This window comes from Pocillopora damicornis, chromosome 8 (genome assembly GCF_964200805.1).
Source record: "Pocillopora damicornis chromosome 8, jaPocDami1.2, whole genome shotgun sequence".
NCBI lineage: Eukaryota > Metazoa > Cnidaria > Anthozoa > Scleractinia > Pocilloporidae > Pocillopora > Pocillopora damicornis.
The window spans coordinates 16,614,547-16,635,709 of NC_142677.1; the positions used below are offsets into that span (position 1 = coordinate 16,614,547).

The following is a 21,163-nucleotide window of genomic DNA, read 5'->3' on the forward strand; positions in this document are numbered from 1 at the left end:
TAGATATCTGTACTTTCAAAAATCCTCAAGGGTACTTTAGGTAGAAGATGAAAAAGATAGTCTAATAGGGGAGGGGGGTTTAATCCGAGTCTTCAGTCTGCCTGCTCTCATCTGGTTTTTAAATGTGAACAACGAGTGTACAGGTGGAAACATAGCTCAGGAAGTTGAAATTGCACTCCTTGATATTCTTGGCAGGGATGTGCTGTCCACGTTCTCCAAATCTTGTCTCAATTTTTTTTAACCAAATCATGCCTCTTTCTAAATCCATTTTCAATTTGAAAATTCTTTACTCTTTTGCAGACCAAAACAGCTAAAAAGCCTTCCCATTTGGGTTGAAATGTTCCTATTTATATGACAACCTGAAGTATACATGCATTTTGATTGGTTCTTCTGTTTGGTAATAGATGATGGAAGACATCAAATTGTTATAAGAATGTCAGTGATCCCCCTAGCATTACCTTGTGTGCCATTTTTTTGTTCTTCTCTTACTCTTAGAAACATTCTATGCCTTAGATTTGAAAACAACACAAACTACACCACACCTTGGAAAAGTTAGACTTCAGCCTTATTCACAGAATTGATTAGCTGATCAATTTTATTCACAAATGTTCCTATTATTTACTACTGCTTTAAGTAAAGTTCATTCTACATTTCACAACTATTCATGAAATTAAAAATTTTACAAATTATTATGAATAAAAAACACAAGATGGTGCAAGAAATAAATTTGTATCTGTCCCTAAATTCAAAACTAGTATTTACTGTATGGTGATAACAGGGATATTTTTCCTGTATCCTGGAGAGTTGGCCTATAAACATCTGTTCAAAAAAATTGAGTTGTATGCCATGTGAATACATCTGAACAGCTGGTTTTAAATTGACTGGCCAGCACAAGGTGGAAAACTGATATATGACTATTATGAAAGAGCAAAACTTCGCTTTTTGATTCCAAAGTATTCAAATTAACCCCTTACTTCCAAGGGTGACCAAGAAATAATTTCTCGTTACAATGTCAATACAATCTCAAGCAGACAAGCAATGAGAATATGGAAATTTATAAATTAGGGGATTATTTGTTGATAAATTGTATTATAGACAGTACAGAGAATTACTAAAATGAGACTTTGGGAGTGAAAGGAAATGAATGTAAGAGTAATCATTAAACTAGCTGAACAGGGTTCCATCATATTTTATTTTTCTTGTAGTACATTCATATCAAATTATGTCTGGCCAATAGTCAACAGAGAAGTTAATAGCATTTTTGCTGCAAATTAAGCAAACTGTTTTTACACTCCAAACACCATACAGAGAATTTCATGTTATCTAACCAGAGATGACAGTGGACTACAACCAGTGCCTGGTAGCTGTAGTTTTCAAGCTTTCAAACACTTAATCATGTGGTAAACTTTGTCAGAAGGCTACCAAATAATTGTGTTTGATTCCATGCCAAGTACAAGTGGTTTCTTGGCTATTGTCTGGGATAACTACATTGACCTGCTAACATTGGTGATGACTTTGCAAGATTTTATGAAAGGTGGTTACTTTTCTGGAGGTGGTTGCTTTTCTCTGTTGGTTCCAAGGACATCTGTTTCAATATCTGAAAGATCTATATTTTTCTCCTTGATGGCCTTCTATAGAAAGAGATACAAACATTTAAGGACCACAGAAATATATCACACAAGCATTAAGTCTCTGGAAGAATAACTTGAGATGAACTATTGTCTCTATATATGGCATAGAATATAGGATGTTGTTGTTGAGCTAACAGAGCCTTGGTTTAGCAAGTGATAAAAGTACCTTTGTTATCAAACAGGGTCGGCCAGGGTTTTTGGGTATTTGGTATTCAGGGGCGTTTTAAATCGGGTATACGGTATATTGCAGCTTAAATATGGGTATTCAGTATATCACTTTCTTTGAATTTCAGGTATAAAGTATTCAAAGCTTCGATTATTTTTGGGTATATTTGGAGGAATTTGGGGTATTTTGGGGTATTTTGTCGATCTTTTTTTCGGGTATATTGGTATTCCACTACCCCCCCTGGCCGACCCTGATCAAAGCAGTGGAGCAAAATTTCAGTTGAGTTGCTCATAGACCAACTCGCCCAAGCCAACAAGCCACACTTAAAATTTCTTTTCTACTGCCTTTAAAGTAGTGGTCATTGCTACAAAGATCCTTCTCATAATCATTTATTAATCAGCAGTTCACATATATGATTTTTGTCATTCACAGTCATTAACCCTTTAACCCCCATGAGTGACCAAGACAGAATTTCTCCCTACAATATCAATACAAGATCAAACAGATAAGTGATGAGAAAGAAGAAAAGTATCAATTTGGGGATTAGTTTATCCATCAACATCAAAGTGTAACATGACATACATGACAAAAAGAAATTGTAAGATACAAACAAACTGAAAGCTGTTGTTCTGAAGGTATCCACATTTCCACAACGGTGTTAGAAAGTGTCCATAGCATTTAAGTGTTTGTGTGTAACGGTATACCAGATACTAAACACTTCAGTTTGTAATGCAACGGCATAAAGCTAACAAATTGATGTTGAAACTTCAATTATTTTATTATCATTTCATAAGATATCTGACCTTAACTTAAAACAAGACTAATTCTGTAATGAGCTTGGCTTGTTAAAGTAATTTTATGCATGGATGAGTTGGCGTGGGTGAGCTGGTCCAGGGGCAACTAGATTGGATACCAAGGAGCGCATGCCCACATTGTGGCTATAACAGGGACTCGACCCACCCCAGCCCCAACCCCTTCACTTCCCCTCCTACCACTCATCAATCTTTGGTGTGCAACGTAATGTAAGAGAGGCAAGCTTCTGATTAGAAAATGTTGATGATGATGAACTCATGGAATTCATTGATAACTCGTCTACCCTCGTTAGGAAAAATATTTTCTCTTCAAGGGAAAAATATTACGTATCTTATTATATCGTGCAACTTACCAAAACACATGCTCTGTAGTTCTTAAGCAGCTCACTACAAGGATCACTTTTGTAGTCACCTTTGAGGAAGCTCTCCGAATACCACACATTAAAGCAAGAATCGTATTCTTTCTTCAAGTCATTACACTCAGGTCCAACGCTGTTCATTCCTTAACTTATATGTATGGATGAATTAATTGCAAAAATCCACGAAGATATACTGGAACATGAGGGTGGAAGAATCTGCGATCATTCTGCGGATTCGCATACTAACAAATGTTCACGCTTTAGTTGTTATTAGGGTCCGCTGCTCATAAGGATCGATTAGTAACAATATGGCGGGCAGTCTAACACGAGAGGTGATAACTCTCCAATTTGGTCATTACTCCAACTTTGTCGGTACTCACTGGTGGAATATTCAAGAATCTAGCTTCTGCTATGACCCTAGTTCTTCATTTCAACAAGAAATTAACCACGATGTGTTGTTTAGGGAAGGTTTAACTTTACAGGGCGACCAAACTTACACTCCAAGGTTGTTGGTGTTCGATTTGAAAGGAAGTCTAAAAAATCTACCAAAATATGGAACTTTGTATCAGACTCCATCTGACGGCCACGAAACCTTGTGGGAAGGGGCAGTTTCTGTACATGAATCAGAACCAGAACCTAAAAATGAATTTCAAATGGACTTAGAAGCGGTACTGGAGTCTGAGAACGATCGCGAAACAGAAGTTTCTGTTGACAATAGAACGCTTGATCAGGATCCTGTCGATAAAAACCCAAGAGAAAAGTATTATGACCTGGATAAAAATGTCTCTGTGTGGTCAGACTTCTTAGGAACCTGCTTGCATCCGAAATCAATTCAGCTTGTGCGGGATTACCTGCATGGTGGAAGCACTAGTCCATTTGATGTGTTTGGATACGGACAGTCTGTAGCCAAAGATGAACACTTTTATGATGAGTTTGAAAGCAATCTTCATTTCTTTGTCGAGGAATGTGACAGTCTACAGGGATTCCAGGTTAGAATTATACCGCTTGGAAAAATAAATTTGTGGTGAGGTCCATAGAGTGTCTGGAAGCTATCAGACCAAAGTTTTGATCATTTCGCCATTTTGTTCACTTAGTGATTTTGTAAGTTGAGAGAGGTAGTTGTCTGTTTTAAAGTGATTCTTAACGCCTTATGGATTGTAATCCAGGTCTGTTTAACCTTAATCTGGGTCCTTGCTTCTCAGTGAGGAACAGAATTGATAATAGGAAAACTGTCTACTGCCCATTTTCCCTCCCCCTAATATTTTCTTGCTTTTTTCAATTCCTTCCTTCTACCTCTCCCAACCCCTGCCCCCGTTGACCAGTGATCCGGCCTAATTGCACTTAGGAGCCTGCTGCTTGTCTAGCTTTTTGTGTGCTTAACTTTCATCTGTTATTAGTTCAGAAAACCTGTGCTACATATGCAATCAATTAGATATAAACTAATCATAGCTCAGCCATTCACACTTTCCTGTGCCTGAGGCCATCGATGTGTCTGTAGTTTAAGTTTTCTTTGGCTTCATGTGATATTTTCCTATGTTCTGATTGAGCATAGTGAAAACTATAGTGTTAGTTTTGCACTGCTTAACCCCTTAACCCCCAAGATCTGATTGTTAATTCTCTCCTGTATCTGCTACACATTTCCTTTTAAATTAGTTATGAGAAATTAGTTCTGATTACCTGTTTCCTGAAGAATGTATGGATATTGTAGGGAGTAGTTTTATGTTAATCACTTCTGGGAGTTAAAGGGTTAATGCTTAAGTGTCCAGCTTCAGTTATAGACACTTCTTTAAAGTCTCTGCAATGTCTGCTCAACTGATGTCAGTTTTATATTTTGTTCCTACAGATATTCTCTGATGTATATAATGGTTTTGGTGGCATAAGCAGCCAGCTACTTGAAGACCTAAGAGATGAGTATGGGAATAAATCGTTTCTTACATTTGGAGTTACACCAACTGAATTTCCCAAGGAAGCACATAAAGATGCTGTTCATAGAATCCTGAATTCAGCTCTGAGTTTTGGTCAGTTGGCATTAAACAGTGATCTGTTTGTACCTATGTCACTTGCTCAAGAGGTGTGGCCACACCTGGGACAAGCCAGGGATTTTCCTCTTTTAGATTACAAGGTGATTTAGTTTCCTTTTATGAGCATTATAGAACCAGTAATCATCTCATAAGCAATTGTTTGCTAAGGTGTTTTTTTTGTTTTTCTTTCCCAGCCTGCTTTGTCATACCACACCAGTGCAGTGTTGGGAGCATGTGTGGACACAATCACTATGCCTTACCGGCTCCTCACACCTCAGGCAGTCAACATGAACAGCTTTGTAAATAGTGTGGCATTTGGAGAGAGAAAGATTGCCAGCCTCTCGTTGACTTTCCCTTTACCCATAGAAGATGCTATTCCTTTGTCGTCCCTTCTAGGCTCTACACTGAGTAGAAATGGAACAGAACTTTTTCAGTCAGTAACTCCTGGTATTTCACATTCTTCCTCTCTTATATCTCAGTCTGCAGTCATAAGAGGCATCCCTGCTTCTTTCACCCATACACCTCAACAAAACATCCAGTCCCAGAATTCTGTGTTGCATGAGAACCCATTTGAAGTTTGCACAACTGCTAGTGAAATGGTTCAAACATTTCTGCAAAATTTACACCCTCAGGCTCAACCTGTGTGTTGGAATGTCAATCAAACTTGTATGGTCAAGCCTCCTTTTCCAAATATTTTCGGCTCAAGAGTAACCAATGATGGACTTGTTGTTGATGGATATACAAGACCAGAGAGTGTACGAGTGAGTCAGACAAGTGTTCTTAGTCGTCTCGAGACAAATTCCGGCATCGCTAGTATGCTTCTGTCATTGATTCAGTGGGCAAAAAGAGTAAATATCAGTAAGCATCATTTGTTTTTGGAATCAGGTACTGAAGAAGAAACATTTAAAGAAATGCTTGAAGATTTGACTAGTTTGTCTCAGCGTTACGTGAACCCGTGATACAGTAAAATAGAGAGTTCTTTAAAGAACAGATTCACTTCGTTGTAATAGCCCACGAAAATTTCGCCTGAAAATCCCAGGCAATCTCTCATCCCCTGGGTAAAATAACAAATAAAAGGAAGCGTTTCAATTAGTGCTAGAATCTTTTTATCTTTAAATTAAAGAAAGTTTCTTCTGTCTACGTATGTTACAATGAAGTGAAACCAAAATCTTTAGATTCAGTGACTGAAATTTCTCCTCGGTGAAATAATGCATCTTTCCCACGAAAATTGATAAGGCTTTTAGGAATTGGCAACGTCTCACGATTTTTACCTATAGGTCTCAGACTGCGATAGACGTTTGCTTCTGGTTGTTGTAATCTACATGAAACGACTTCCTAAGTTTGCGCACTATCTCACCGGTCGGCTGCGATGTACACCCTGTAGGAAAACTCCGGCTTTAAAACCACCTTATCCACTTTCTGTGTCTTCGACGGAAGAACAAATTAGTTTGAACTGTTTCTGCCAGTTAAAAGAATTGTTTTTCTGTGCGAATCACTGTAGCAGACATCTCAATACTAAACGGAAAAAATGACGTTTGAATCGACGGATTGTACGCCACAAAGATCTACGTCAAGCGCGAGAAAAGAAATGCACGCGCGCGGTAGTTAGGGTCGCTTTACAAAATTCATTTAATCCATGATAAAGTGTTTTAATTTACAAATAAAAAAAAAAGCTCGAGATACTAGTGCTGAGCCTTGATTTTGCCCCAATAGATGAATGTAAAGGTTTCACTTGCCATCCCATTCTCACGGTACTTATTTACAGAAAAATACCCGTAATTGGCGTGGTAATTTGTTATGTACTTAAGGAAAGTTTAGACTACGAGCAGTGCCATCTTTAAGGCGACGTCCGTCGGGGGAGTGAAAAAGAAGAAAAAAGAAAAAAAAAACATTTAAGGAAAAAAAAAGATCTTATCGAACTGCGTGGAACTCTGGGAGGGCTGAATTCTTTAGACTCGCGCGACGGACCCGCCGAAAAGGAGGGACTGCTCGTAGTCTAAGAAGCGTTAAGTTTTCGGGTCGTTTGGAAGTACAAGTCCAGAAAATATAGCCAGAAATGTGATTTTTTTTGGCAAGAGTGTTGAAACATATCAGGTGGAACAGTGGATTCCGCCCAAATTGACTTACAATTAAATTTAATTCAACCAAGTTCAACCTCGTGGCAATGACCCTCAAAAGGTAACAACGAGACGGCTCATTACAAAGAAAATAAGATTACAGTCGGTATCGTGCGGGAAAACGCACGTATTCAGGGACCCGTTTCCCATTGGAAACCCTCTTGCCTAATGGGGCGACATCAACCATAAGTAAAGAGATTCACCGGTTATATTTTGCAAGAATGACTTTACTACAGATTTGTTTACTAAATTACAACAAAAGTTAATAAAAAAAGACTCGCAGGTTGATCATGGTTGCCTCACTTGTCTTCTTCTCAAAAGATAAAACTTAGTGTGCGGAAAATAAAATACCTCGAAATAATGTTCGTTTGTTGGCGTCTCTTTCCACTAATCACACACGGTTAGGAAAATTAATGCGCAGAATAAATACCTATGCTTTAGAAGAAACACGTCCCGACACAGAAACCTGAAAAAGCTTTACGTATCGTAGGACGTTTCATTACAACCAAGAAGCGCGGTGCACTAAAAACCAGGCTCTACTATTTTGAATTCCACGCACAACAGTAACCTGAAAGGTTTTTCACTGGAGTCATGACGTGTAAGAGCCCTTAACTAGAACAAAACATTGCTTGGTGCGATGCCACTGGAAAGGTATGCTATTGAACCAAAATTCTTCTCTGTTCTAAACTCGAAAGCCGCAATGTGCAAAACTGATTGGCAAGTTGAGAACGTTTTTTTTCGCCTAATGGTTGTATATTGGGTAAAGAGGAAAACAAAACTCTGGAGGCATATAGACGATCTTAAGCTAGCACGCACTCTACCGCTTGGCGGTGAATCACGTTTGAAAAAAAAGGACTGAAATCAAGTCCTTTTGTGTGGGAGGAGGTCAGCTAAAAAATAAAGAACTACTACTAATACTGTGTACGATAACTGCGCTATTTCAAGAGAAATATCAAGATATTAAACGCCTGGGTAATGGCAGGGTGTTTCTCTCAAAGATAGTCGGTCGGTCTCTACTGTTGAATTTTTGCCTTTTGTTAACTTTTCAGCGAATCAATCGTCGTCGTTCTCCTCCTGTCCTTCCGGTGATTTGGCGTGTCTCTGCATCGATTGAAGAGCCTTCTCTCTTAGCTTTCTCTCCAAGGTTTCTGTGTCATCTTCCTCCATGCTATCCGAGTGCTGTGAAAAAGGAAAAACAAATTTAGCATACGATTACTGGAGAACGATTAAAACAGTCATCAAACAGTTGAAGGCCATTCCCTCATTGTGTAGAACGTATCTTACGGTTAATCTGTTTACAACCTTAGAACCTTATAAACGACTATCCCAGAAAAAAAGGGCTCTGTCAGGGAAAACCTTCAGACAAACTAGACTCGAGAAATGCCCCTTTTATCAATTCTGACGGTCATCATGTACAAAAGAGTGCAAATTACGTGGACATGTGGGCGCAGGCAACACCCGCGCGCTAACTAGGACGTCGGTGAATACGATTCCCATTTGCAAAATGGAGCGGTTTTCGATGAAGTGTCATAAAGCCAAACTCAAAGGTATCACAACAACCGATGAGATGAAAGGGAAATACCCTTGGGAAATAACGAGAAATCAAAGTCAATCAAGCAAGCTGTCAAAAGCGCGGGACAACACGGGTGTCCAATTCGTGATTGGTTTAAGTTTTGCATCTGTTTGGTTGAGAGAGTGACACGAGTTTTTTTAGACCAATGACAGAGCGAAAAAAACCAAACCCGATGCAATATTCCGGTCTACTTTCGATACTCAATTGCAAAAAATTTCTCTTAATTTAAAGCGCAGCGTTAACACGTAAGTTACTACTAACCCCAGGTGACTTGTCCTTGTCTTTGTGTTTCTTGTGTTTTGAACGCTTATGTTTGTGTTTCGAGCTCCCATGTTTCTTGTGTTTCTTATGTTTCTTTTTCTTTTCACCTTTTGCTTCCTTTTCCTCTGGTTTCTCTTGTTCCTCAGCAGAGCTTTCCTGTTAAAGGTTACACAAACCAAGATTAACCCTTTAACTTCCAGAAGTGATTAACATGAAACTTCTCCAATAATATCCATATATTATCCGATACAAAATTCTCCAAACTTACATTATGAGAATCATCTTGAAGACAGTAAAGAGAATTACTACTAAGATCTTGGGAGTTTAAAGGTTAAGATCGCCACATAACTGACACCGAATACTATGAGAGTATTTATAATACCTTAGCAGGAGCAGGAGGGGACTTGCTAGGAGACTTTCTCGGCGGCTCTTCTTCCGGCACTGAGGGGCTTTTTCGGGCCTTTCTTGCTGAGGGCTCGGGGGATTTTTCCTCACTAGAGGTCCTCTTGGCTGCCGCTTTCCGTTTGACCCGTTCACGTGATGGGGATGCCGAAGGATTCCTCTTGGTCGCGTGCGATTGCTGACGAGTTTCGGGTGAGGCAGGCGAGGATTGCTTGGCAGCGCGAGATCTAGGTTTGACTTCCCGTTCAGGAGAAGATGACGGCGATCTCCTTGAGGCGCGTGACTTTGAAGCCTTCGCGGGTGAGGGCTGGGGCGAGGCTGAAGCAGAACGCTTTGTACGAGATTTGGTTTTGGGGCCAGGCGAAGCAGAGGCACCTTGTGCTGATCTCCGACTTTTGGGCCTTAAAACAAATTAAATGTTGACTATCCTAAGGAAACCAGTTTTTTCATTTTCCACTAAGTTTCAATACAAAAAAAATCACTGTTAATTAAGAAATAAGTAATTATCTTAAATGCAATGCACACACAATATACTTTCTGAACCATAAACAATGAAGTAAGAAAAGAGAAGATTTGATATCGGTAGGAGTTTTGTCAACCATTTATTACCGCGCTCAAAATAACAGCCTAAACATCTTACCTCTTGGGTGACATGGACGGCGACTTTCTTTCCCCTCGTTTCCTATCACGAGAATCTTCTCGAGGAGAAGCCGAACGTTTCCGATCCCGAGCATCCTCGCGAGGCGAGTTCGACCTTGATCGTTTTCTTCCCTCTCCTTTTCCTCGAATTGCGTCCCTTAGAGGAGACTTGACGGGAGACTCTCGAGTCTCACGCGTCTTTTTCTTAGCCGATGACGGCTCAGGGGAAGCAGACGAAGATGATCGTTTATCTTGACGAGCTTTTAACTTCTTCGCTAATTCAGGTTCGGCCTGTGGCTTCTGTGGTGACACTGGCGAGCCTGAAGAAGACCGAGACCTCTCCGAGCGCTTTCGTCTCCGACCAGCTACTTTCTCTGGTTCTGGAGAGCGGCGACGCTCTTTTTGATCTTGTTCGTCGGCACGACGACGACCCGATGGTTGTGGCGATTCTGACCGACGAGTTACAGGAGGTGACGAACTTGACCGACGGCGTCTTCGCAGTGGCGGGGACGGTATTCTTTCCTTTCTACGCTCTCTACTTCGTGGCGGCGATGGCTCAGGTCGTCGTCGCCTTTCCCTGGGAGATGGTGATTGCGAATGTTCTGCTTTTCTCCTCCTTCGAGGAGAAGAAGAACGTCTCTCTTGGCGCCGTCTTCGGAGAGAAGGCGAACGGGAAAACTCTCTTCTCTTTCGTCTGGGTGGGGAAGGCGAGCGTGAATCGTCTCTCCTTCTTCGTCTGGAGGAAAGTGACTCATCTCGGGGCTTTCTTCGCCGATCCCTTGGTGACTCACTTCGTTCTCGTTCCTTTCTCCGATCTTTAGAGGAGTCAGCTTTCTTCTTCCTCTCTGGTGACCACTCCCCTTCAGACGAGGATGGTGACGGCGAGTGTTTGCGGTAGCGGCGGCTTGTCGTTTTCTTGGATTTTGGTAAAGGCGGCGACTTCTCTTTCTCTTCCGTGACTTCTTTCTCTTGTTTGATCTGAGGGGGTGGTGGCGAGGCAGAGGATGACGAGGACGGGGAAGGCTGTTTGACCGGTGAATGAGGCTGTTCCTGCTTTTTGTAGGATGATCGATGATGCGTCGGTGGAGGGCTGGGAGTACCCTTTGATTTCGCTTTTTCCGGACTGGCCGACTTTTCCTTTGATTTAACTTTATCGTCTTCTTGCTGTTCTTCTTTTTCCTTCTCAACCTCCTTTTCCTTTTCTTTACCCTTTTCCATTTTCTCTGTTCGTGTTGTGTCGGCTCGAGGTGATTTTGAGCGTGAGCGTGACGATCGTGAGCTGAAACTTGCAGAACGTGACCGTGATGACGCTGACGCTGAGCGTGATCGGCGGCGAGGAGATGGGGATCGACGTGGCTTCCTGCGCGGTGAACGAGAGCGAGACCTAGAAACAATAATGCTTAGTTCGTTACACAATGATCCCCTTGGATATTTCAGAATTTGAGTTAGTTCAGACCCTTCCGCGTGCAATGGGACTTCTTAAAAAACAAAACAAAACAAAACAAAACAGCGACAACAAAAGACAGCTGTTAGAGTAGACTCAGTGCAAGAGTCTACCTCGTGAACCATATTCAAGCTCTCTTTATTCGCGTTCCATCCGAAGCTAAAATAATATCATCCAAGAGGCTCGAGTTCTTTTCTAATACATAATCGTTATCTTTGAGGAAATAAAGTTAATTCCACAGTACGAAGCGCTTATCTGTCGAATGACTTTGATACAACGAAAACTGGAATAAAATACCAAAACCAAACCGGGCAAAGAAAAATACAAAGGAACCAATTGGGTCAAAAGGTAAATCTCAACGGCCTCAAGTGTTTGAGATGCAGTAAGTATTGTTTGCGCATTCGATTAGACGAGAGATTTGCACGAATTCTCTTAACCAATCAAAGAGAGCGGTAAAGAAACTGCTCTAAATGTGATCAAAGTCGAACTTAACTATCATGTACCTCCTACGTGGTGGTGATCTTCCCCTTCTAGGTGGCGACCACCTCCTTGGGGAAGGCGTTCTACGGCGTCTGCGAGGTGACCATCGACCTCTGTTGTACGAAGAAACACGACGGGGCGAGCGAGAACGAGACCTTCTCCGCTTTTCCCGACTGCGTGATCGTGATCTTGAGTACGACCGGGAACGTGACCGAGAAGCTGAGGACTTGGACCGACTACGCTTACGTCCTTTCTTGTCTCTTGACCGTGTTCTGTCTCTTCTGTCTCTTGAGCGAGAACGTGAACGTGATCGAGAGCGTGATCCTGAACGTGACCGCGAACGTGAACTAGAGTTTCCTCTTCTGAAAATTTCATAAACGATAGACATCAAAGGTTGAACCCTGAATATTTGAATTTCTAAATCTGTAAACCTTGTTCACCTTATCGTCGCCTATATCATCGCTTCTCATTCCTTTTCTTTTTTTCAGACACTTTTAACATTTACTTGAGTTATATCTTAACAAAGTATCCTTCCTGAGTTTCTTTTCCTGTTTATCTGTCTTCTTCATTGAGATGTAAATTTGTCGCGGAATATGATGCGTCGGTGGGAGAGTATAACAGGGTAATTTTGTATTATCAACTGAGTTGATAACGTAAATTGGTCACTGTAAGGACGCTCTGACGAAGAGTTAACGCTCGAAATGTCGGCTTTGCCCTCTTTACGGTGGCCAATTTACGCTATTACCTCAGCTGATAATACTAAATTGCCCAATAATGAAAAACATAATTATTAAAACTTGTTAGTAAGTTGTACAACTTACTTCATATCTTTGTTTTCAGCAGCCTCTGCAGAAGCAAAACAAACAAGATAATGAAACGTTTTAAGAAATAGTAAAGGAAACAAATCAAGCCAACATATCCTTTTGGGGAAATTTGTGTTATGAAGAAACAGTTTTTTATTAATTTTTGCTGAAATCATTATTATCATAATAATCAATATTAGTAATCTCATAATAACTACATCATCATCATTTGGAAGTCAGTGACTCCGGCGTCCAAGAATTTGCGTATTTGCGCACATGTTACTCAAACGGGCTTGTCTGAAGGGACAGAAACAAAGATGAAAAAAAAGAGTTTTGTGGTCTTTCATCTTCTGTGACAAGGAGTATTCAAGCAGACAAAACCTTATTAGGCCTGCTTCACCTGCAGAGAGGCAATTTCTTTATCTACGACTGTTCAGAGCAAAAATTTCAATTTGCACTACGACTAGAAATGGTACTCAAAATTGCTGAACTTTAACGCTACTAAAAGTTTAGAATGTAATTTAAGAAACACTGTTATAATGTCACAACTTGCACCTACCTTTCTTGGCCTTTTCAGCTCTTTCAATTTCATTTTGCTGTGGAGAGTAACAGAGAGAGAAAAGAAAATTCACTTTGGGCCTGATATATTTTCTTTTCCTGGAGAGTTTTTGGTTTGGTTTTAATGGTTGTTGCATAATGGGAAAAACCATAGATTACGTAATATAGAGAACAGAAACAGTTGTAATTTTGCTCAGTGGACACAGCAGCCAGATGCCACTTCTTTTCTAGATTGTAACTATCTATTAAACTGCTTTTCCATGAGCACTGGCCCATTACATTTCACTGTCAATTGAAAAGTTAAAAAAAAAAAACATTTTTCATATCTAAATGCATCATATTGATACACTAGAGAGACAAAAAAAAAAGAATGCTACCTCAAATAAAAAAATCAAAACCTCTCTGACATGTACATGAAAAAAATGCCGAATTAAATACACAACCAGTACATATTTTCCCATTTAAGTAAAAACAAGATGAAGGAAAAAGATAAAAATATTTAGAAACAACTAGCAACACAAGCACATATTTAGCTAAATACATTTCTGACATCCTCTATCTTTCTACCTTGCTCTTCTCTTCCCAACCTACCCCTCCCCAAACTCTTCTTTTGTTACAGTGCAAAGGTAAATGTGGATGGAAAGAACAAAAGAGATGAAATGTGTGTAAACCACAAGACTGAATTAATTAACTTTAATCGACGAATACTTAATCACAAACTTCTAACAGTAACTGAACAAAACCGGACGGCCACGCTTAGTAAAACACAACGAGTACATAACGAGTCCAAGTTCCAACATGGCGGTTCTCTCGTGCAGTCGAGCACGTTTTTGTCTCTGCACATGTGCCGCACGCACACCGCAGGTTAAGATTGCGGTCTAGACTACTAGTCACCAGATTCCACAAAATGCAGAGGTGAAGAGAAATATTTCTTCACATTTACAGTAAAAACACAACTTATTTTCTTTTATAAACAGGCTTTAGGTTCAAGCTAACTGGTGTTTGTATAAATATTCTATGGTTTTAACAACCCCAAATCAGACTCATCTTTGAAACAGAAATGATGGTAAACATCTAAGGCAAAGTAACTTAGCATGGAGAGTGAACACACCACTAGTTTTGTGATGGGGTAAATTTTCTTAGGCAAGCTGATTTTCACAATCATTTGTTGCTGCATGACTAAATCACAATCCCAACCATACTTAGTCATGCGATATTTACACAAGAGAAGTGAGACATGGCATTTGTAGACCTTTAGCACATGTAAATTAATTTTACAGTGTATAATTGGGATAACAGTACTTTAACATGTATATCACTCTTTGAGTGAATTTTACAGAAAGCATGGGTCTTCCTTGAAGAATCAGTTATAATGATAACAACATGTTAGTACATGATAATCTAAACAATAATGATGAGAGGAAGAAAAGGTGTTATGTAAGGTTGGAAAAAAGAGTGTTAATGCAAGTATTATCACATCAGAGGGACTATTGCAAAAGATTTTTGACTTTGTGGCATGGCTAGATGACTGTGTTGTTTTCTTAGACAAGCAACTAAGCCCTCACAGTGCCTCTCTTCACTTGAGACTGTTAAGGATGTCAAAAAACTGTTGGGGAAAACTTGATGCACTGCTTGAGTTGTATGGAATGGATTAGGACCATATCCAAGGGGAGTGGCAATACAAATGAAGATATATACCTTAATGAGCTTTTTGTTAGGAACAGAACTGTCTCCTTCTGTATCATCAGATTTAAGAAGCTCTTTCACCAAACGAGTGATTGATTTGGCAAGCTTCTCGTCTCCTTCCTCTACAAGATGTAAGTGATCTTTAAAGTAGAGATTTTTGTCAAGTTCACCTCCTCTGACAGTCCAGCCCTTCTCTGGTGGTAAGAAATACACATTCTCATTCTGCAGCTCTTCTGAGTAGCTTATATACTGAAACAGTTCCTCATTGACATCATCAACCTTGTTGCGCCTTGAGCTGGGGTATAAATCCCTGGGAAGGATTCCACACACAATGATGTTCACATTGGGCTTTTTGTTCCGAATGAAGTCAACAATGGCCAATATACCTTGGGCAATTTCACTTGAACTGTTTTTGTCTATGTTGTTGGTGCCACAAAGTACAACAATTATTTTAGGGTCACACTCAAGTTCCCCATTCTGGAGTCGCCAAAGAACATGCTGAGTTTTGTCACCACCAATACCAAAGTTCAGTGCTTTCAGCGGGGCAAAGTACTTTCTCCAGATTTTTGGATAACGACTCAATCCTTTGATGATAGAGTCCCCGGTCAAGACAACATTGATGTCAGGGGTCGCTGCGAGGGCAACATTCTGCTGATGCTCTTTATCCCATCCAGGTTTATCTCTGTCAACTGGCTGGGCAGCTGAGGACATGAGCCGAGACCTCCATTTTGGTTGGAGGAGTTTACTGGGTGACTTCACCTCTGCATCTTTTTCCTTTTTCACTTCCACAACTGATGTAAGGTCAGACGTATCTACTCTTGTGTCTGACCCACTCTTTTTCCTGGAGGCCCTCTCATCATCACTCTCACCACTGTCAGAATGAGCAGAGTCTTGCCTGGACTTCTTGTACTCTCTTTTTGGGTTGTTCTGTGTTGAAATAAATAACATAATTTGTAACTCTAACACAAAAAACTCAATTTCAAAGTTAGCTTACCTTAGTAAAGTTTGTAAAATAAAAAGTAAATAGAAATTGAAATAGCAACATAGAAATTCAAATAACTAAAACTTATCCATGACAACTTATATTATAATATTCTTACCTGAAGATACTTAAATAGAGTATTTCTAGTCTGCTGTGAATAAAAGAAGCCATGCTCAACTTCAACCACAAAGCCAGCACATTGCAGTTACAATTTCATCTTGCAGGACATGTTCATGAGACAAATTGCCTGATACATTGCTAAGTTGTCTTTATATCGAATAGGTCACTTTAAGCTACAATGTATTGGGAGTATTTGAAGCCTAACTAGGTGTATTACTGAGTATAGCCTAGCTTACAATCATGATCTCTGTAGCTCACTTAGAACATCTAACAATGATATAAAAACTGGCTGAAATTCTTTTACATCTTGAGGAACAACTAATTTTTTTCCCAGTGCTTGTTAGGAATATAAACATCTTTCTTTAATGCACCTTGAACTACATATAAATGGACTGGGTTACATCTCAAACTATAGAACACATACACACCAAGGTAATAGTGCATATGTAGCTCTTTACATCAGGGCAAAAATCAAATATTACTGAAGTAGATGCAGAAGCAGCTCACTTATGTTTCTACCTTAAGAGGCATTAGCCAGCCACCAATGTCCAGCAAGAGTAACATACACTACACTTGGAGAGAAATGCTATTCTAAGAAACATTTATTTTCATTCAGAGGATGTGTTAAACCTCTCCAGAAGACCTCTTTCCATGAATTTAATTGAGAACCTCTCTTTTGAAGTATCCCTGTTCAGGAGACAACTCTCTTGGTCCTGAGAGTGGTAGTGCTGTATCGTTGTTGTATATTGAGTTTGTGTTGTCAGCTTCCATTTCAAACTCTTAGAATATGTTCTGATTGCAACTTCGCCTTCCTCTATCTCACAACCAGGCACTTCCAACATTGTAGATCCTTGAAGCATGCATTGCATATGGCCTAGTTCACCAACAAGTTCTTCCAAACTTAGTTGAAGTAATCATGTGTAAAATCGACAGTGGCTGGGGTTAAAATCAACCAGTGGAAAACAGATTTTTATTTTTCCCATAATGGTGACAAATATGAAACATCTTTCTTGATTTTATTATTATTATCAGTTGTTCATTCCAGGGAAGATGTTGTTTACAATTAGAGAAATTCACTTCATGAAGCACCTACTCAGAAATGCATTTTCCTGACATTTCTGACAAACACCAGTGTACAAAAAGTGTTACCTAACATGAGTGAATGCATAATTTTCTATAGCATACAAGTTATACCCATTTTTATCAATTTTGTTCCTTTTTATTCTTATTATTATTACTATTTTTAACAAAGCCTTTTCTATTCAAAGATGATGTGGTCTGTCACAATATTTGGAATTACTTTTGTGACCTACCACCCTTAACTTGTCAGAGACAATAATGCTAGTTGATTAAACTAAAAAAAAGAAAGAAAAAAAAAGAAAAGGCAATTGTAAAAATTGATAGAAACAAGGACAGTTAAAGGTGGAGATGATTAAAAAATGAACTTGAAAGATAATAGCTACATTTTCAAGAGGCTCAAATAGTAACACAGTGACTAGACCAGAACATGTTAGTCGCACTGGTGCCAGCATCAGTTGCAATCTCAAGCCCTGCTTACAATCTCAATTTTTCTAACCACCTTGGTTCATCAAGAACAGGGTATAGAATGTGTGAAACCTGTGAACACATGTAATATGATTACCTGACGTGTCAATCTACTGCATCTGAACAATGAGAGCCTCCACAAGATTCTTCCAATTCTTGTTAACAGTTCTCTATCACTATGGTTAATCAATTGTAAAAAGAAATTAAGAAATGCTCACTTCTTTCCCTGCTAGTTGCTCTGCCAGTTCTTTAGCTTTCCGAAATTCCTCTGTAATGTCAGCAGATGCAGGTGCAGATCCATTTTCATTGCCTACATTATCATCTGTTGCTGTGCTGTCTGGCTCTGTTTGCTGCTGATCTCCTTGATATCTCTGAAGGTTAGCTTGGATACGCTCTTGTTCCAGCTATCAAGAGAAGAAGACAACAGCCATAATTATCAAAAATGCAAATAAACATTTATTCATGACAACTTTATTTAAATAATAACATATAACATATTATTATTAAAAAAGGGTTATAGAAGGGAGGAACTTAATCCTCATTGTAAACTATATCCCAGATATAAAAATTTAATACTATGCAGTATACATATACATACTGAAACATTTTACACACAAGCATATATCTATATAAATAAAAGATCTAAATAAAGAAGACATCTAAGATAAAAATTTTGTTTAAAATGATAATTATTAAATAATGTATAATACATAGAATAATTCAATTTTGTAATTACAGGCTTAGTTAAATAATGCTGATTTTAGTGCTTTCTTAAAAGCATTCATTGAGTCAAATTCAACTACTGATGACGGTAAACTGTTCCACGTGTCAATATATCTGTGCCAAAAAGAATACTTAGAGATATCTGTACAGCAAAATGGTTTACATAGTTTAAACTGATGACTTTTTCTTGATTGCCTGTTACTGAAGGATATCTAATCATTAGTGTTTACAGAAGAGTATCCTTTAATGAACTTAAAAAGCTGAACCAAACTAAGAAACTCTCTGCACTGAACTAGTGTCGCTAGTTTCAAGGATTTCAGTTGGTCTTTATACAGAGAGAGAGAGAGCTCTAATTCACAGGAAAAGAAAACTGAATCAGAGAGCTCAAAACAGTAATCAGGTTTTTATCAGGCTTGAATATGATTTATGGATTAAGGAGGTAAGTTTCTAAAGAGACTGTGATGCTACATTGGTGGAGGGTGTTACAAGATAATTTGGGTTTTATCAACTGAGTTGATAATGTAAATTGGCAATCAGCTGTTAAGAGTTTGTAAAGTTGACATTTTGAGCATTATCCCTTTGTCAGGGCACTCTAACAAAGGGTAATGCTCTGAAGCAAAGCAAATATATTTGCCAACTACTAGGGACACACAATTGAATATTGCTCTCAGTGAAAATAGTCATGAGAGCAAAGTTAAAACAAAAATAACCCAGCCCAAGAGTAAAAATATCAATCTACAATTTGGATTCCTAATGCCCCAAGAATCATTCTTTATTGAGTATCCTAACAATTCCTCTTCCAACAGAGAATTCAAACCTTTCTTTGCTTGATTTCCTCTTTCTTTTTTTCCATGAATTCAGAAGGAATACCACCAATATTTTCTTGTGCACTTAAAAGAAGAGTCCATAACTCCTTCATAAATTCGCGGGCATTTTTGGATTGTAAAAAGCCAGTAATATTTATTTGCATGAACTTTGGATCTGGACTCTGAAAAAACAAATACATAAAAAATAAATAGGTAATACTGTAAAATCCTAATGTTTTTCTCACAGCTGAAAGCACAGTTTGGTAAATAAAGAAAGGCAGTTATAATATATAATTGGAAAGGGAAGAAACAGTAACTGATTAGTGAGTAAAACAATAGCTTAATACCAGTATGAAAAAACTCTATCATTGTACCAAATACATGTTCAAAAATGCTGTATAATCCTGCACAGTTTACATTTTTCCTGCAAGATTTCAATTTAATTTTCCCATACCCTGTCAAAAGACTGTAAAATGCAGTCACCTCTGGAAGGCTTCAACTACAATAATTCGACAGGGGAGACTTGGTATCCTGGTTAAGAGGTTGCTTCCTGGGTGCTCTACTTGTATTCTTTGTTGTCCTTTACCTGTCTATTAGAATGTCACTCTGTAAGGCCCCCTGAGTGAAACTCAAAGCTCAAGAGAAAGTGACTGTAAAATGAGTAGTCATTATTTCACCTTTTCTGATTCTAGCATGTTAAAGACATACTGCATAACCACATCATCTTCAGCTCCAAGTATATCAATCAACTTCTTTGTTATCCAAGGTTTTATTATATCAAGGTTGACCTTTTCCATGTCCACCTGACACACAAAAATTCAGAAAAGAAAAGACATGTTAATGAAAGGGCAAGGCTCTCTATTATTTCTACCATGTTGTGACAGTTACTTGTAGGCTGTATAACACAATTCATGGAATACATTTTCATTGATCTATCCATGATGGTTTAAAACTAGTTTACCAAAATTGGATTGCCATTCACCTACAGGATAGCACTATCTACCCTTAAAAAAACCAGGGTCTGAACTACAATCTTAGCCCTTTCACCCATGAGAGTGAAAAGCTTAGATCTAATTTCTTGCAACAGCATCACACCTGAATCAGACATCAAGGAGTAAAGAGTAAAGGAAACAATAACAATGGTTGGTAAAGAAGCTCTTACTAAAGCAAATAATCCTTGTAAGTACCATGGGAAAAATATAGAGGATGGTAAGGAGAACTTGGAGAACTTGCAAACTGATGTTATGGTGTAAACGAGCATTGTTCATTTTGCCTACATGACAATAATACAAACGGCATTTATTGCCGTCTTGGTCTATCAAGTATGCTCAAAGCTATAAGTCAAAGAAACATTTGAAAATAAAGAACTCTTTCTGTACAGTGCCTCAATGATGTGGCCCATAGTGGCAGCTTAAGACTTTAAGTCCTTGGTATACTCATTAAGGTCACTCCTTAATGATAATTTTCGAGCCAAAAATAAAAAGCATTGATGTATCGTATTAAATTTAAAAGCTTTTTCGATGAAAATACGTAAATTGTTAACATTTTCAATTTCCTTAGTCAACTAATTTAAGCTTCCCCCTGGCTCATAAACACAATAGCGTTTGCACGTGAACATGATAACACAATTTTGCTGCATGCCTGTTAATACTGCATGTGTCCATATTGACTGAAAAATTTCGTAAGTCTTCGAAGTACCTTAAGTATGCAGTACTCGTGAAATATGCTACAGTTACCCATGTAGTTTGAAAGAGAAAATCAAACGCCAACACAGCACTGGCTTACCTTTTTGTTGAGAACGTCGTCAAATCGCATTGATTTCAACAACTTCTTTTGCTTGTCAAGAAATCGATTGTCCTGTTCTGCACTCGTGCCCTGTAGAAAAGGGAAACCTCTAGTATTTTAGCTAACCAAACCCTCAAAAACAGCGAGTGAAAGCTTAGATATCAAGCTTAGTTTTTGCTCACCCGAAAGAAACCAGCGTCCGCCATCTTGAAAGCCGCCTTGTCTGGTCTGATCACATGGCTTTGTTCGT

At 38.9% G+C, this 21,163-nt stretch overlaps 3 protein-coding genes across 4 annotated transcripts; 1 reads left to right on the forward strand and 2 right to left on the reverse strand.

Moving 5' to 3' along the window:
* Positions 1–543: 543 nt before the first annotated feature.
* On the reverse strand, positions 544–3,109 carry LOC113671999 (TP53-regulated inhibitor of apoptosis 1). Its single transcript, XM_027188267.2, has 2 exons — positions 2,963–3,109; positions 544–1,631 (listed from the first exon to the last, which is right to left on the reverse strand). Exons 1-2 carry the CDS (start codon positions 3,107–3,109, stop codon positions 1,539–1,541), a joined length of 240 nt encoding a protein of 79 aa, XP_027044068.2. The 3' UTR covers positions 544–1,538.
* Positions 3,110–3,243: 134 nt separating this feature from the next.
* On the forward strand, positions 3,244–6,078 carry LOC113671998 (protein misato homolog 1). The gene is made up of 3 exons (XM_027188266.2): positions 3,244–3,957; positions 4,812–5,090; positions 5,184–6,078. Exons 1-3 carry the CDS (start codon positions 3,277–3,279, stop codon positions 5,946–5,948), a joined length of 1,725 nt encoding a protein of 574 aa, XP_027044067.2. The 5' UTR covers positions 3,244–3,276; the 3' UTR covers positions 5,949–6,078.
* Positions 6,079–7,312: 1,234 nt separating this feature from the next.
* LOC113672001 (uncharacterized) lies at positions 7,313–21,158 on the reverse strand. Of its 2 annotated transcripts, XM_027188269.2 has the most exons (13): positions 21,096–21,158; positions 20,914–21,003; positions 19,806–19,931; positions 19,140–19,310; positions 17,818–18,003; positions 14,965–15,879; positions 13,268–13,304; positions 12,727–12,751; positions 11,929–12,267; positions 9,983–11,365; positions 9,323–9,743; positions 8,941–9,096; positions 7,313–8,285 (listed from the first exon to the last, which is right to left on the reverse strand). In XM_027188269.2, the coding sequence occupies exons 1-13, from the start codon at positions 21,117–21,119 to the stop codon at positions 8,160–8,162; spliced, it is 3,999 nt and encodes a 1,332-aa protein (XP_027044070.2). In that variant the 5' UTR covers positions 21,120–21,158; the 3' UTR covers positions 7,313–8,159. The 2 variants fall into 2 exon arrangements, with proteins under 2 accessions (XP_027044070.2, XP_027044071.2); XM_027188270.2 differs by lacking the exon at positions 14,965–15,879 and having other exon boundaries at positions 21,096–21,157.
* Positions 21,159–21,163: the final 5 nt, after the last annotated feature.

Bases quoted from the DNA above. Each gene is read 5' to 3' on its own strand.
- LOC113671999 (XM_027188267.2), bottom strand. From the start codon at position 3,109: ATGAACAGCGTTGGACCTGAGTGTAATGACTTGAAGAAAGAATACGAT. The intron at 1,632-2,962 runs GTAAGTTGCACG...CTCTTTCTATAG, and splicing joins ACTACAGAGCATGTGTTTTG to AAGGCCATCAAGGAGAAAAA.
- LOC113671998 (XM_027188266.2), top strand. From the start codon at position 3,277: ATGGCGGGCAGTCTAACACGAGAGGTGATAACTCTCCAATTTGGTCAT. The intron at 3,958-4,811 runs GTTAGAATTATA...TTGTTCCTACAG, and splicing joins ACAGTCTACAGGGATTCCAG to ATATTCTCTGATGTATATAA. The intron at 5,091-5,183 runs GTGATTTAGTTT...TTTCTTTCCCAG, and splicing joins TTCCTCTTTTAGATTACAAG to CCTGCTTTGTCATACCACAC.
- LOC113672001 (XM_027188269.2), bottom strand. From the start codon at position 21,119: ATGGCGGACGCTGGTTTCTTTCGG. The intron at 18,004-19,139 runs GTTTGAATTCTC...TTCTCTTGATAG, and splicing joins AGGAAATCAAGCAAAGAAAG to CTGGAACAAGAGCGTATCCA. The intron at 8,286-8,940 runs GTTAGTAGTAAC...CCTTTTTCACAG, and splicing joins ACAAGGACAAGTCACCTGGG to CACTCGGATAGCATGGAGGA.